Source organism: Vespa velutina, chromosome 13 (assembly GCF_912470025.1).
Source record: "Vespa velutina chromosome 13, iVesVel2.1, whole genome shotgun sequence".
In the NCBI taxonomy this organism is placed as follows: Eukaryota; Metazoa; Arthropoda; class Insecta; order Hymenoptera; family Vespidae; genus Vespa; species Vespa velutina.
This window is the reverse complement of record NC_062200.1, coordinates 335,386-349,561: the sequence shown is the minus strand read 5'-3', so window position 1 is coordinate 349,561 and position 14,176 is coordinate 335,386. Positions and strand designations below refer to the sequence as shown.

At 40.9% G+C, this 14,176-nt stretch overlaps 1 protein-coding gene across 2 annotated transcripts; it reads right to left on the bottom strand.

Moving 5' to 3' along the window:
* Window positions 1–12,736, bottom strand: LOC124953649 (cell adhesion molecule 3-like). Of its 2 annotated transcripts, none has more exons than XM_047505344.1 (7): window positions 11,730–12,736; window positions 7,931–8,139; window positions 3,956–4,091; window positions 3,235–3,368; window positions 2,306–2,697; window positions 673–2,102; window positions 1–429 (listed from the first exon to the last, which is right to left on the bottom strand). In XM_047505344.1, the coding sequence occupies exons 1-5, from the start codon at window positions 11,764–11,766 to the stop codon at window positions 2,335–2,337; spliced, it is 879 nt and encodes a 292-aa protein (XP_047361300.1). In that variant the 5' UTR covers window positions 11,767–12,736; the 3' UTR covers window positions 1–429; window positions 673–2,102; window positions 2,306–2,334. The 2 variants fall into 2 exon arrangements, with proteins under 2 accessions (XP_047361300.1, XP_047361299.1); XM_047505343.1 differs by having other exon boundaries at window positions 2,391–2,697; window positions 11,730–12,729.
* Window positions 12,737–14,176: the final 1,440 nt, after the last annotated feature.

Sequence of the window (14,176 nt, the reverse complement as noted above, 5' to 3'; positions counted from 1 at the left end):
TCACACTTTGAAGATTATTATATTAATTATATTCAGTCGTTGCAATCACCTTATTAATCACGTTAATCATTTTTATTCAGTTTGTCTTTAAACGTATGTGTGTGTGCGCGCGATCGGCACACGTGTAGCTTCTCTTTCATTTTCTTTATCATTTTTGCCTTTCCGCTTCGTCAATTTTTCTTCTTTCGCATTCGTTCCGTCGCTTTTCCCTGCTAATTTCGCTGCAATCTTCCTCGTTGAAAAAAATATATGCGTATGCTAGAAACAAAGCCGGCACGAAACGTTTTCTCTCTTTCTCGAAAAATTTAAATCATCTTCTCTCGTCCTCGGCTTTTACTCGTCGTCGAACCTCGAAAGCGGTCGTCGATCCTTCATCTCTTCTCCTTCCCCTCATCTTATTATATTTTCGTTCCTTTAACGCGTGAACGCCTATATAATAATAATAATTAAAAATAGTTTGATAATACGTTAACATGGTAACATCGTTACTGAATCGCCATTGTTAAAGTTAGAATATTTCAATCTGAGAGTGCAGAGGAATCGAATCGGGCGACAATGCCGGCTAATTTAAAGGACGCGAACCGAACGCGAAATAACGTTCATTTCTATCGTAACTCAACGATAATGACAATAATAATATATTAATGCTAATAATAATAATCGTATACGTACGAGTACGTGAGGACGTTTGAAATTGAAACGAAACGCGAAAGTTGCTTCGTTCGGAATGAACGGAAGAGTTTATCAAACGTCGAAGCGTCCGTGTCGTGCGGAATGTACGAAAAGCCAGTTTCAGCTTGCTCCTCTTTTTCCTCTCCTCCTCGGTCTCTCTCTCTCTCTCTCTCTCTCTCTCTCTCTTCCTCTTGGTTCTTCATCGACGTTGTTCGTAATTTTTATCATATCGACAAGCGTTTTTTAAGAGAATACTTAGTTCGCTAAATTCGTCACAGAAAACACAAAAATATTTCCGTCGAACATCCGCTTCAGGTACAATCTTACGTCGCATTAACGGTGTTAATCGATTAATTACGTGCCTCTTCTTTCATACTTGTTCCTCTTTTCTTTTCTTTTTTTTTTTTTTTTTCTTTTTTATTTATTTTTGCCACTTCTTCCCTTTCGCATACCATCGAGATAATCGTACGGAGAAAGAGTACATTGTATACGTGAATGCTCGAGTGTGAACGTTGTGTGTCGTTATATGTATATAATATATGTTGTATACGTACATAGCTATATACACACACACATATACGTACCGATACATGTATATGTATACGTATGCATAGAGCCACGCTAATTTTAATAAGTTATAGTCCCTCTTTTTGTAGTTTTATAAAAGTACGAAAAAAAACTATATCGATTTCACATACGACCGCGGCGTTAACGATCACGCAAAACTACACCTACGTATTCGCGGAGACATACGTTTTTGGATCTCACCGAAAGGAAGCAAGTACGGAGTCTAATAAAATACATTGTTTCATTATGTCTTTTTCTTTCTTTTTTTCTTTTTCCTTTTTTTTTTTTTTCTCTCTTTTATCTCTTTTTCCTTTCTATATACTTTTTCCTCTTTGCTCTTTCAGTTGTCTTCTCGTTTCGAGAATTCGACGAACCAAAACAAGCCGCAGCACCATCTTCGGACGTTCGTCGATCGAATCAATCAATTTCAGAAGATATCTCTTTCTCTACGTCTTTGCCGAGGACGGCGATTTCATAATTTTCATTTTCACAAATCCCTTCTTCTATTTTTTTTAGGCCTTTCCGACGTGTCCAGAGATTTCGTTATGTGCGCCCGAATCTTTTGCACCTGTCCCACTCTCTCACGACAGGAGAGAAGTCGCGGATTATGGTTGCCACTAAGCACAATCCACGTTTCTCTTTACAAGCACGTCGAATATTTTCTTTTTTTTTTTTTCTTTCTTTCTTTCTTTCTTTTTTTTTTTTTTTTTTTTGTCTTTTCTTTTTCTTTATATATAAAGAGCTCCAAAGCGCGCGCTTAATATCATACGGTTAACGAATGGCAATTAGGAGAAACACGAACAATTCCAAAAGTATTCGGAGACTCGACGAGGATCCCAGTGCCATCGCCGACGAGCCGAGTACTGCAATGAAAAGTGCGATATCTAAATGAATTTATGAAAATATCGTGTATCTCGGTTTTATTAAGTTTTAATATAAACTTTCAAGAGCGCGACCATTTATACGTGTGAATTTATTTTAAAAAGTCGTTTTGAAAACGTCAAAGTGACACTTAACGTCGTTTTAATGTTTTAAGGATCGAGAAGGAGGATTTAAATGTTCGTACCTTAAAGTATGTCGTTTGTTAATGCAACGTCATACGTACTTCCTTCGAACCGCAGAAAGGTATAACAACAAAGAGTAAAAGTCACCTTTCACGCCGACTTGACCATCGGGCTTCCTCTGGCCGGTTTGAAAATTCGGAGGTGGCTGAAGATAGTTGATACCAACTATAGTCGCCGCGGGTTCATAGTGTATAACCCTTGGGCGATCCTCCTCGGCGCTCACTTCCGTGCTCTGCCAATAAATGTCGTATATCGAGGCGCTGCAACGTATTTTCAGCTTGCCGTTCACGAAGTGGTCGTGCGTCACGAGAAATTGAAGGCCGATCTGGGACACCTGCCATTCGGACTCGTTCGTGTCCAACGGACTGTACGTTTTCACGTGGGATGGAATCGGCTGCAACGAGATAGAGAGAGAGAGAGAGAGAGGGAGAGAGAGAGAGAGAAAGAACAATATTTCTTTTTACTCGAAGATAAATGTATGAACGAAGAAGAGCATCGCATTGATAAACACGCGTTATACGCACGGGACCATTCTATCTTTAAAGCTTACGAGAGGAATAAGCTCTCGCGTATTACGCCCTATCGTAAAGAAGGCGTACGACTAGATAGTAGCCTAGTAATAACGAACGTTCGCGATATCTAGTCGAGGATTTAAGCTTTTTCTATTTTCTCATGCATTGCTAAACAATCTCTTCCCCCACCCAACTTTGTTGGATCGCGAAAGAGCTTTAAATCACGTTTATATGCTTTTTGATACTCCAATCAAACTTGATATCTACTACTTGATATCTACGATAGAGAATACGTGTATATTCGCGGGGAATATAGAAAAATTTCAAACCGAAATAGATATCGTCGATATAAGTGTTATCCAGGTCGCCAGAGAACAATGTCGCACGAAGATCGAAGACCGACATTGACTACCGCATACCTGTCGATCGTTGATGTACCAGGTGAGATTGGCCGCCGGCTTGCTACGTCCGGATGTGCAGTTCAAACGAAGTCTATCGTCGATCCGGTATTTCCTCCTTAGTCCGTGTATCGAAGGCCTTTGAGAGGGTAATTCTACAAAGCAAACGAACCAACGTCTACATGTATGTACGTATGTATGGCAAGTATGCGAAGCACGTTTGAAACGTAGCTTTGACGTTAGCCAAAGTCTTGAGACTCGAGCCACCCCTACATACCATCTATCCATCCATCCATCCATCCATCCATCCATCCATCCATCCATCCATCCACCTATCCATCCATCCATCCATTTCTCTCTTTCTCTTACACGCAACCCACTCCCGTGCGATTTAACTTTTTCGAAACTGAAGCGAGAGCGCACGATATAGGAACAAGTAGAAAAGATTTTTCCCTTATTACTCGACGCATCGATGCGTCTGCATCGATATTTCGAAATACCTATAAACGATATTGGATGCACCGGAGCATCTCTTCTCTCTCTCTCTCTCTCTCTCTCTCTCTCTCTCTCTCTCTCTCTATCTCTTCTCTTCGTATTCCTTTTTCTTTATTAAGAGTAACGCCAAACATTAAGCTCTAGTCAAATTGTACAAACGAGGTTTGTTGGCTCGTTTAAACGGGGATCGAAAGTTGCCGGGATTTGCAGTTGGGGATTAAGAGAAACTTTGAATATTTATGCTTACCGACGACGTTCATGGTGGCCGAAATCATGGCCGTGTGGAAGGAAGGTGCATCCGCGGATACCTCGCAGCTGTACAAGCCTGCAGCATCCAGCTCGAGATTGGTCAATGCTACTTGCGTCGCGTTGCTCTCCGATTTCTGCGAAATAAAGGAAAACAGAATTTCGATGGCACTTTAGAAAAATAAAAAGGTATTTCAGACGATACGCGCGCGCGTGCCCCCCCCCTCCTAATTACACCCTTTCTCTCTCTCTCTCTCTCTCTGATTTCTCTAAAGGCGGGAAATTCAAAAAGAAAAAGAAACGTTTATCTCTGCAGACGACACATTTATCTCCGTCAATTACACGCTTTAACGCGTACGACCAGCCCCTTTATTACTTGGAGAACTTTAAACGGCCTTTCTAATGGCGCTCGTTTCAACCCTTTCCTCCCTCCCTCTTCTCGTACTTCTTTCATCGTCGAATTAAATTAATACGAACCTTTGAAATCATCTCTTAAAGTTCAATCTCACCCTTTTGAGAGTTCGATCTACCGATCTACTTCTCTTTTCAACTTTTCTTTCTATTTCTCTTTCTTTTCGTGGCCGTTACATTAATTACCTTCTACCTTAGTCTGCTCATTAATTTATCTCGCACGAATATCTCTAGGAAGACTTTCTTCCTCTCTCTCTCTCTCTCTCTCTCTCTCTCTCTCTCTCTCTCTCTCTCTCTCTCTCTCTTTCCTTTTTTCATTTTCTTACACATACAGACACACGCACATACGAACCATTGAACACGAGCTTTTGTACGAAAAGTCCCAGACTCTGCTCGGAGCTTATTTTTTCAAGCGCTTCCGAAGCACGAGCGTGTCATTAAAGTCAAGAGATTGTGGCCTAGCTGGAGGGAAGCTCAGGGTGAAAACGCTAGTACGAAAGTACGGGGAATATTAAATAGCGTTTTCATCGATTTTCTTTGCTTAAAACGTAACTTTAAAGAGGGAACGATTAGACAGTAGTAGAGTGTGTGTGTGTGTGAGAGAGAAAGACATATCTGCCGATGAAGTTGAAAGTACGACAGTAATCTGCATAAAATATTTTCCTAACAACTTTCGGACAGGTGCTTTAGCAACGAGTGCTCCCTTGGCGCCCTTAAACCTCTTGTCAAAGTGGAAAATCTTTCACGATCATTGAGAAAACATCGAAAGAATTTTTAACGACGCTCAGATATACCACAAAACGCTTGCCACGACTAAACGTTTTCGCACGAACTTTCCTATTCCCTTTGCGAGTAATTTTTTTTCTGAAATAAAAAATCAACAAACTCGGTAGTCCAGAAACGATCATTTCGTAATCGAAATACAATCAATGTCGAAATAGATTATTAAAAATTGCAAGCGTAGAATTCTGACCCTTTCTAATTCGCGTGTTCGACAAACAATATAATATCCATATAAATTTAATCTGGCTTTTACGTTTAATAATATTCCCCGGGGATTGCATCGATCCCGAGCCGACCACCGTCAGACTCGAAGCAGAGAGAGAGAGAGAGAGAGAGAGAGAGAGAGAGAGAGAGAGAGAGAGAGAGAGAGAACTGGATCATACGGGCTTCTTTCTCTTGTCTTTCTTTCTATTGCGAATAATATCGACCGACGTAGGAGACGGTGTCTTCTAGATGCAACGTTTTATGTTTATTCGTCGTAGACGATATCGTTTATGGGATGCGTTACGTGCAACACGGAGGAGCCAAGGTTGAAAGAGAGGATGGCATCGAAACATTCTGATTTAAACGTTACACAAGAGTCCTTTTGTTTTTCGCAAGCTCGATAAAATTCAATCGAGTGCTTTCGAGAATTTCCCCGTGTAGAAAAGAGAGAAAAAGAGAATGCGCGCGCGGAGAGAGAAAGGGAGAGAAGGGCGAAGAAAAAGGAGTAGATTAAATGCACGCGATCAAAGTTATCAGTTATTTGGGCACGTAGTTAGATAGATCTTTTGTTATCAGCTCGATAACGCGCCAACAATTTCGGCCCAATTGTTCTCGAGCTTCGATACGTGCGCGCATAGGTTTACCAAAAATATTCCCTATAATCGTCTCGAAAAATGATCGCCCTTTGCAAATATTCTCTTTTAGTAAGAATGGCCATTTTTTGTAGGACACGCGTTCAAATCTGTTCGAAACAATGACGTGAATTATTTAATGACTCAAAGGGATGTTTTTTCCTTTGCGAATGTAACTTAATATTTTGCTTTCGCTCGACAAAAGCGATTACAAAAAAGTCTCTCCTCTCTAAGGTTACGAGAGTTACAGCGGATAAAAATGAAATCGATCCCCTTTCGTCACCGAATAGAGTGATAACACAAAAAGAAAAGGAAAAGAGAAGAAAACTAAAATAAAACAAAAGCAAAAGAGAAGAAGAACTCGCGACAAAAATATCTCTCGCGTAATTTTATCGCAGATATTGTTATTCCTGTTCGTGAGAAAAGTAGAAAAAGAAAAAAAGAAGAAGCAAGAGAAGAAGCGTATTGCCTCGTGAAACGTTTCGTGGAAAAGGTTTCCCTTAGAGTCGCGGTACCGTGGTATTAAACGAAGCTTGCGGTGAGAGAGGTTGCGAGAAGGGTTGGAAACGACAGAAGAATAAGAAAAAAAGAAAAAAAAAAAAAAAAAAAAAAAAAAAAAAAAAAAAAAAAAAAAAAAAAAAAGAAAATAAAGGAATAATAATCAACTCTCGTCGTTCGGGGAAAAGCTTCATCGGGAAAGTGTCGAGAATAATTTTATAATACGTTTCGCCCTAAGATAAGATATTTTTCTGTCAATGAACTCGTTCTCAGAGCAATCTTACGTACATAGCTATGCCGAGTTTCCTTTTCTTTTTTTTCCTTTCTTCTTTTTTCTTTTTTCCCTTTTTCCCTATACAGGATTCACTATTGAAAGAAAATTGTAAGGAGGAACGTGCCAACGACGACAGAAAGTTCACTTTTAAGTGTAGCGCAAAGTGGCCCCGATCGCTCGAGCAATTAATTTACAACATCCATTAGACTTCAACAAGGAAAACTCTTCGAGTATCGCCGAGAAAGAGGACGACGACAGTATATACATATGTATATGTATGTGCAGACTGGCCCATGGTGTAAAGCGTTACAAACTATGCATAGTTCCATCGAGATCGTTATGAACGGTGTTGATTTATAATAAATGAGAAATAGAAAATAGACAAAAGGTATTATAACAATATATTTTTACATTAAACAGACTCGTAGAGCTACGATTCAATTTATGACCAAATTCGAGAGACTGTGTTACGTGGACGATACAGTTGAATAAAAATTGTAGACTTTCTCCCTGGGGAGAGAAGGAAGAGATAGAAATTGAAAAAAAAAAAAAGAAAAAGAAAGAAAAATAGAAAAAAAGGGAGCGAATAAAATTAATCGTATCCTTCGTCGACAACAAAAAAAAAAAGAAAAAAAAAAAAAAAAGAATTACATAGGTACATACGCGTGCACGTATATATACAATCGAGATATCGCGTAAATCAAAAGCTCGCTAAATCATTGGACCGTGTCGTGTAAAACTACCCTCGTAGACCAAGCTACGATCCTCCTAAGGGCCATACCTTTTCCTTTCAAGGTCTTACGAGAAGAGAAGGACCCAAGAGGAGAACAGTTGCTCTCTCCAATTCGAAAACTTGTTCGCGAAATATCTCGATGCCATATTTTACTGGGTTCGATTATTGTTCTTCATCCAACTTCTCTCTCTCTCTCTCTCTCTCTCTCTCTTTCTCTCTTTTTAGGACGATAAATCCTCCAGGAGGTTTGCTCCTTCGGGATATACCTGCTTTTTCCTTTCTTTCCTTTTTTTTTTGTTTTTCTACTTTCGCGAAAAAGAGCTGTTTCTCGAGATTACGCGAGAGTGAGAGATAAAAAGGTGTCGGTAAGTCGATTCGGTGCAAAGTAAATGGGAGAGATATAGGCTAACTAGAAAAGCATAGGCGGTGTTGCAAACTCACCTTTACCGTCAAGTTTCCATTGGGAAATGTCTTGACGACTGGGTTCTCGTTCGGAGCATAACGATAAAACTCTCGACCCCCTTTGTACCACTTGACTGCATACAACGGGTCTTGTTCTATATCATACCAACAATTCAGCAAGGCTGTGTCTCCTTTCCTTACGGCCGTCGGTATCTGGACACGGACCTCTCGCAGACCAGAACAGATTCCTGACGATAATGAGAAAGAATATTAATATTTTTCTTATAATTGGCTTGACTTTATCGTTAATTATTGATTTGTATTATTTTTCTGTAGTACAAATTTGTTTACGGAATTGAATCCGATAGCGTCAAGTATATGCGGATAAATGTGAACTTTGACTTTCCTGTGTCAATGAAACCGGGCCAAAGATGGGATGGGAAGTGGGATAAGTGAGGAGTCGTTAAAATTTGAACTCGGCGCGTTTCGACGAATGGAATCTCTCGCGTAATTAGATCAACGCGATTAAGTGTCGGAGCGGGGAGAAGAGAAGCGATTAACGCGATGCGACTCGATCGCGTTTCCAAGCACTTGCCACGGAGGAACGTTCGCACGCTCGCGATCGGTGTCGTTAAAGCGCACTGCGATTACCTCAAGGATTTCATAAATTACCTCAACTCCTCCGGTATTTCCTTTTAGAGTCCGGCACTATGCCTGTTCTGTGTTCTTTTTACTTTGCGACCTTGAAACTCGTACAACATTAGAATATTTCTATTACGCATTAAAAAGTCTATTAACGCGTCTCACGTCAGATCGCACAGATACGTAGACTCTTTCGAAGGTGAAAAGAGCTCGGTATGTGGTCGCAGCCATCGTTGGAATTTTAACGCTGATCATGAATAAGATTTCTTTTGATATTCTTCGGGCCGCAACGGCGGAAAAATTTTTGCTCGTCCTTGAGAACGAAGACGAAGAAATCGTTCTCGCACGAAAAGGAGAATGGTCTTTGGAATAAATCGGGTCGCTTGCCACGGAGAATTACACTACGTTCTCGTTATAAAAAGGCGACTCGAGTTTTAAAGCGACGGTCTATTCAAGACGTTCTTGCGGATAGGACAAAAAAAGAAAAGAGAATGAAAAAATAAACGGACGAATCCAGACGGGACGAACACCGCGCAACAGAATGAAAAATGACACGAAGGCATCGACGTGGTTTGAAGGGGGAAAAAAAAGGAGAGAAAAAAGAAAAAAAAAAAAGAACAGGGATGAACATTAACGCAAGCCCAAACGAAAAGCTTCAAGTATTTGCAGCCTGTGTCGTGTTTCTCACGAGTAAGCTCGCGTGCTTCGATCCTTAACACCTGTGCTACTGCGTGCATTTTTCATCTGTGCAACGAGAGCGCAAAGGTGCTACTCGTCCGAAGAATAAGGTGAAAAAAATAGAGAGAGAGAGAGAGAGAGAGAGAGAGAGGGGGGAGAGGGAGAGGGAGAGGGGGAGGGGGAGGAGAAATTCAATTCGTTCTGAAATACGAGTACAGGGTACACCCGTTTCGATTCAACGCTTTAACGTCTCCGTTGGAATAGCGATATCTATGATCAATCGTATTTCGCCGTGCATTTCTCCTCTTAACATGTAAGTCGATTAATGACGAGCGACATTTAAAATGATTAATGCAACGATAATCCTTTTTATGTACAAACCTCGTGGGATCGTAGCAACGGAATCGACAGTTCAATGACGCACGATACTCGCATTTTATACTCGCGTAGGAAGGAACGAGTACGTTGCTTTTTCTCCAATTAAGAAAATAAAAGCATATTACAAGAGGGAAGGGGAGGGTGAGAGTAAAAGAAAATAACGTCTGCTCGACGATAAAAATTTCCCTCTCACTCGATACGATTTATTAGAACGCTCGAATCGAAACGAGAGACAACGAAACTCATGCTGTTTGCGTATCGTACGAGAGATTAGATCTTCTCAGAGAGAAAGAAACCACTGAGACGTTATAAAAACCCCTCTTTTTATTCTCTTTGCATTCTCTTTTCCATTTGTATTCGACGTTCGTATTATCCAGAAGTATGTGCACGAAATGTAAAAAAAAAAAAAGAAGATGCTCTTGGCAGTCATGCCTAGAATGAAAAAAGACGTTAAGGCCGAGTATATTAAGTTTTTGTTAAAAAAAAGCTCGTGTTATCGACGATACGATCAAAGCTACCATCTTCTTTTTATTTCTTTTATCCCTATGATACTCTCTCTCTCTCTCTCTCTCTCTCTCTCCCTCTCTTGATTTTTCCTTTTTTGTTTGAAGAAAGTACGCTTACAGAAAGACCGTCTAGAAAATAAATCCCCGCGGTCTGTAAGCCGAGCCGAAAGCTCTGTTTGTCCGTCTTAAAACCAAAGCCGGGAATCCTTCTATCGTAGCAACGTTCTCGAGTTCGGTCGATGAAATACACAAGAGATGGAAAAAGAATAGAGACAGATAGATAACCGATATCCGTGATCGAGTTCGACGTCTTTGTTGGCGGATATTTCCTTTTATCCCGCTCTAAAGGAGGAACGTTTCGAAATTAAGAGATGGCTGATGAATATTTATGGAAAAAAAAAAAAAAAAAAAGAAAAAAAGAAAATAAAAAAAGGAAAACGTAAAAGAAAATGTTACGATCAGGAACGACGAATCGAACAATGTGCCAGTATCGAGGATTTAAGAACGTCCGGTTCGAATCCCTCCGGATGCAGCAGGGAATGTAACTCAAAGGCGCCAAGGATCTTCCGCATCGCTGGTAATTTTAACGTAACGATAACGATTGTTCTACTCGGTTTCTCTTATCGGAAAGGGAGGTCTGCACGTTTCTAACTATTACGTATGTGCACGTTGGAAAATGAGAGAACAAATACGTAGCATCCACTAAATACGTAGCAGGATTACGTAATTACGTAAAAAACAGATCGGCCTTTGAAAATAATAAATTTATTAATTAAAATTATGATCGATACGCTACACGGATAAACCCGTTTATCGATTTTAAAAAGAAAGATAAAGTTTCGTAGATGCAAAGTGTACGTCAAAAACGCTATTTAATTAGAGAAACGATGGCTAATGGTTTCTGTTATCATCAGAGATACTATCTTCACATCTTCTTCGTCGTGTAAGAAGGACTTAATGAGCGCCACGTGGAACGGCCCTAGTATTCATCTTTCTCCGATCGCACGTTCTATGCTTGCTTCCCTTTTTTTCCAATCCTCCTTGCATAAATAACGAGAGAGAAAAAAAAAATAAAGAAATAAAATATATAATAAAGTTTATAACGAACGAATCAATGTAAATGCAAGGAGTAAGATTTGGCATGATCGATCTCGTCTCGAAAGGCGAACTCGTTTCTCGCGAATCTTGGCACGATCCTCGCGAATGCTAATAAAAGGATCGTTCACCTCCTTTCTTTGGCTCATCCCGTTCGCAAGAGCATCCTCCAAGAGAGAAGATAAATTCAAGAAAATCCTTGCCAACTGCGAGAGGAGGGAGAGAAAGAGATACAAGCAGAAAATAAGACGCACGAAAGAAAGAAGAGACAAAAGGAAAAGACAGAGAATGAAAAGCTTTTATATCAATGTGTTTAAATTCGAAGCAAGGAACGAAACGAGTGCAAGGAACTCGGCTAATCCATACAGGATACAGGGGCAATGGCCCGGAGGGAGAAAACAAGGGAAGAAAGAGAGAGAGAGAGAGAGAAAGTGGGACAGAGGGATGCTGAGAGAGCAACAAAAATCGAAGATCGGGGAGAAAAAGAATTTAACGATAAAAAGAAAAAATATAAAAGAAATAGAATAATTCGCACTCACCCAAAATATGAGCGAGGATGAGAATTTTTCGATCCATCGAAGGAGGAGTATCCTCGGCAGAGTCCCACAGACCGCATTCACGTCCACTTCTCTTATTCTCGGTATCTGCTCGATCGTCGTCGTTGCTCTCGTCTCGCGTCCACCGTGTCTCTTCGCATATCGTTGCGAGAGGAGGAGTGAGTGTTTGCGAGAGAGAGAGAGAGAGAGAGAGAAAGAGTGAGAGATTCGAGATCCTCTCAACTTCCTTATTCTCAATCTTCTTGACACTCGGACGAAGAAGAAGAAGATAGTCTCTCTTGGTGATTTTGATTATCGTCGAACTCGAAAACACACGACGTTGGTGGACGATAGGGTAACATCCCCTTACATAATAGCGATCGAGTCACTTGAATGTGATTGGTTAAGAGAGAGAGAGAGAAAGAGAGAGAGAGAGAGAGAGAGAGAGAGAGGAAGAGATTATGTGTGAGGGAGAGAGAGAGAGAGAGGGAGTGGGAGGATATATATAGAAAGATCTTTCGGAGGATTTTCTTGAACGAAGGAAAAGAGGGAGAATATGTCGATGTGAGATCGTCGATCGTCCTCGAAAGAGTGTCGTCCTTTCGTGCTCCGAGTTTGTCTCTGTGTCAGCGTGCGAAGACCCCCGGCTCGTCGGTGGCTCGTTCTCCCTCTTGCTTTATCTCTCTCTCTCTCTCTCTCGCTCTCTGGGTATTCCTCTTTCGCGCAGAATCAATTTTCTCGCAAAACGACGTCGACGTCGACGCCGAGCCGAGCCGAGCCGAGCCGCCAATGCGCTCGCGCACAGAGTTAGAGGCACGCGCTTGCGCATTTCTAGTCAGCTACTATCGCGAACCATTCTTCTCCCTTTAGCTTCTTCTCATCCTTATACTCTACCACTATTACTACTACTACTACTACTACTACTACTACTATTACTACTACTACTACTACTACTACTACTACTACTACTACTACTGTGTACTCGGATAGATGGTGCTCCGCTTGAAGGGTAGAAAACGCACAGGGGGTTGCGTCGGCTCGCAAGCGTTTGCCTTCTTCTTCTTCTTCTTCTTCTTCTTCTTCTTCTTCTATGAGAGCGAGCGAAATCTGCTCTTGTGCATCTCTTACTGCAATTTTTCCAGGAGAAATTTAACCTTCTTCTTTTCTTTTTCCATTCGTATGTAGTCACGTAGGTACTCACTACGTTCCTATCCTTTTGCTTTTTCTCCTCGAGAGATTTGGGAATATGGCTTCGGTCGATGGCTAATTAATTGGTTTAACGTCGAGCTAATCGTACGAGAATCGATATATCGATTTCTTTTTTCAAGAATCTTGACAATGTCTCGTGTAAGATTGAAAATGTCTTAACAAATTCATACTCGATCAACGCTTAATTAAGGTATTACCTCTTAATCATCTATCTCAACATTTTTCTTTTTCTTCCCTTTTCAAATATAAAACACAGCCATCGAGCAACGTATTCTTTCCTATATTTTCTTTCTACAATATTCTCACTTGCCTCACGAATTAGTCTTCGATAGTCGGTTAATTAACGTCCTTTCTCCCCCCCCCCCCCTCTCTCTCCCTCTATGGAAAACAGCAAGTCATGAATATCTGACGAGTTCCACGGCGAGATCGAAGGGTGTAATTAATGGAAAAATTATTAAAGTCGGAAAAGAAGATCGACTCGAACCCTTCCCATACTTTCTCGACTAGCGTCGTTAACGATTCCTTTTCGAGGCTTCTTTTCTTCTTTCAAAGCCACCTCCTTTCTCTCTTCGGAGTTGGACGTACCTATAGACGGTGTATTTTATTCGTATCTTGTATCCCGGACGACCGCCGTTGCGTTTGATATTCCCGAAATAATTCCGGACGGAAACGCATTAAATCGATCGATGACGTAGTAGACGAGGACATATAACCGGAGAGCGTACGGCAGCCTGCAACAAATCCAATACTCCAACTAGAAACGAAATTCACGCGGCTTCCGATCGATCCTGCCAGGCTTTTATATCTGCCGATATGAAATTTATAACGCAATTCAGCAAGAGAGTAACAGCAGAAATAGTAGCAATAGCAAAGGCAAAAGCGGTAACAATGTCAACGTGCCCCGAGCTCGATTAAGTTCGTTTCTCCAACGATCGAGATTGAATCGTGCCGGTTCGCGGCTTAATATCCTTCCTTGTTTCCTTATCTTCGCGAGATATCGACGTTTCTTCCGTGCTGGCTGAACCTTAAGCGAGCCCTTTCCCTTCTCTCTTTCTCAACCCCTCTATCGAAGGAAACACGATTTTATCGCACGACGTTTCAGATCGTAAGATTATGTATATGCGAAGGGTGTCGAGGAATTTCTAGGCGTATACCGTTCCTTCGAACCAAGAGCATGCTCGTAATTGATAAGCTTTCGCGTTGGCTTTGATTTTTAGATAGGCGATCGCTTAATTATTTTT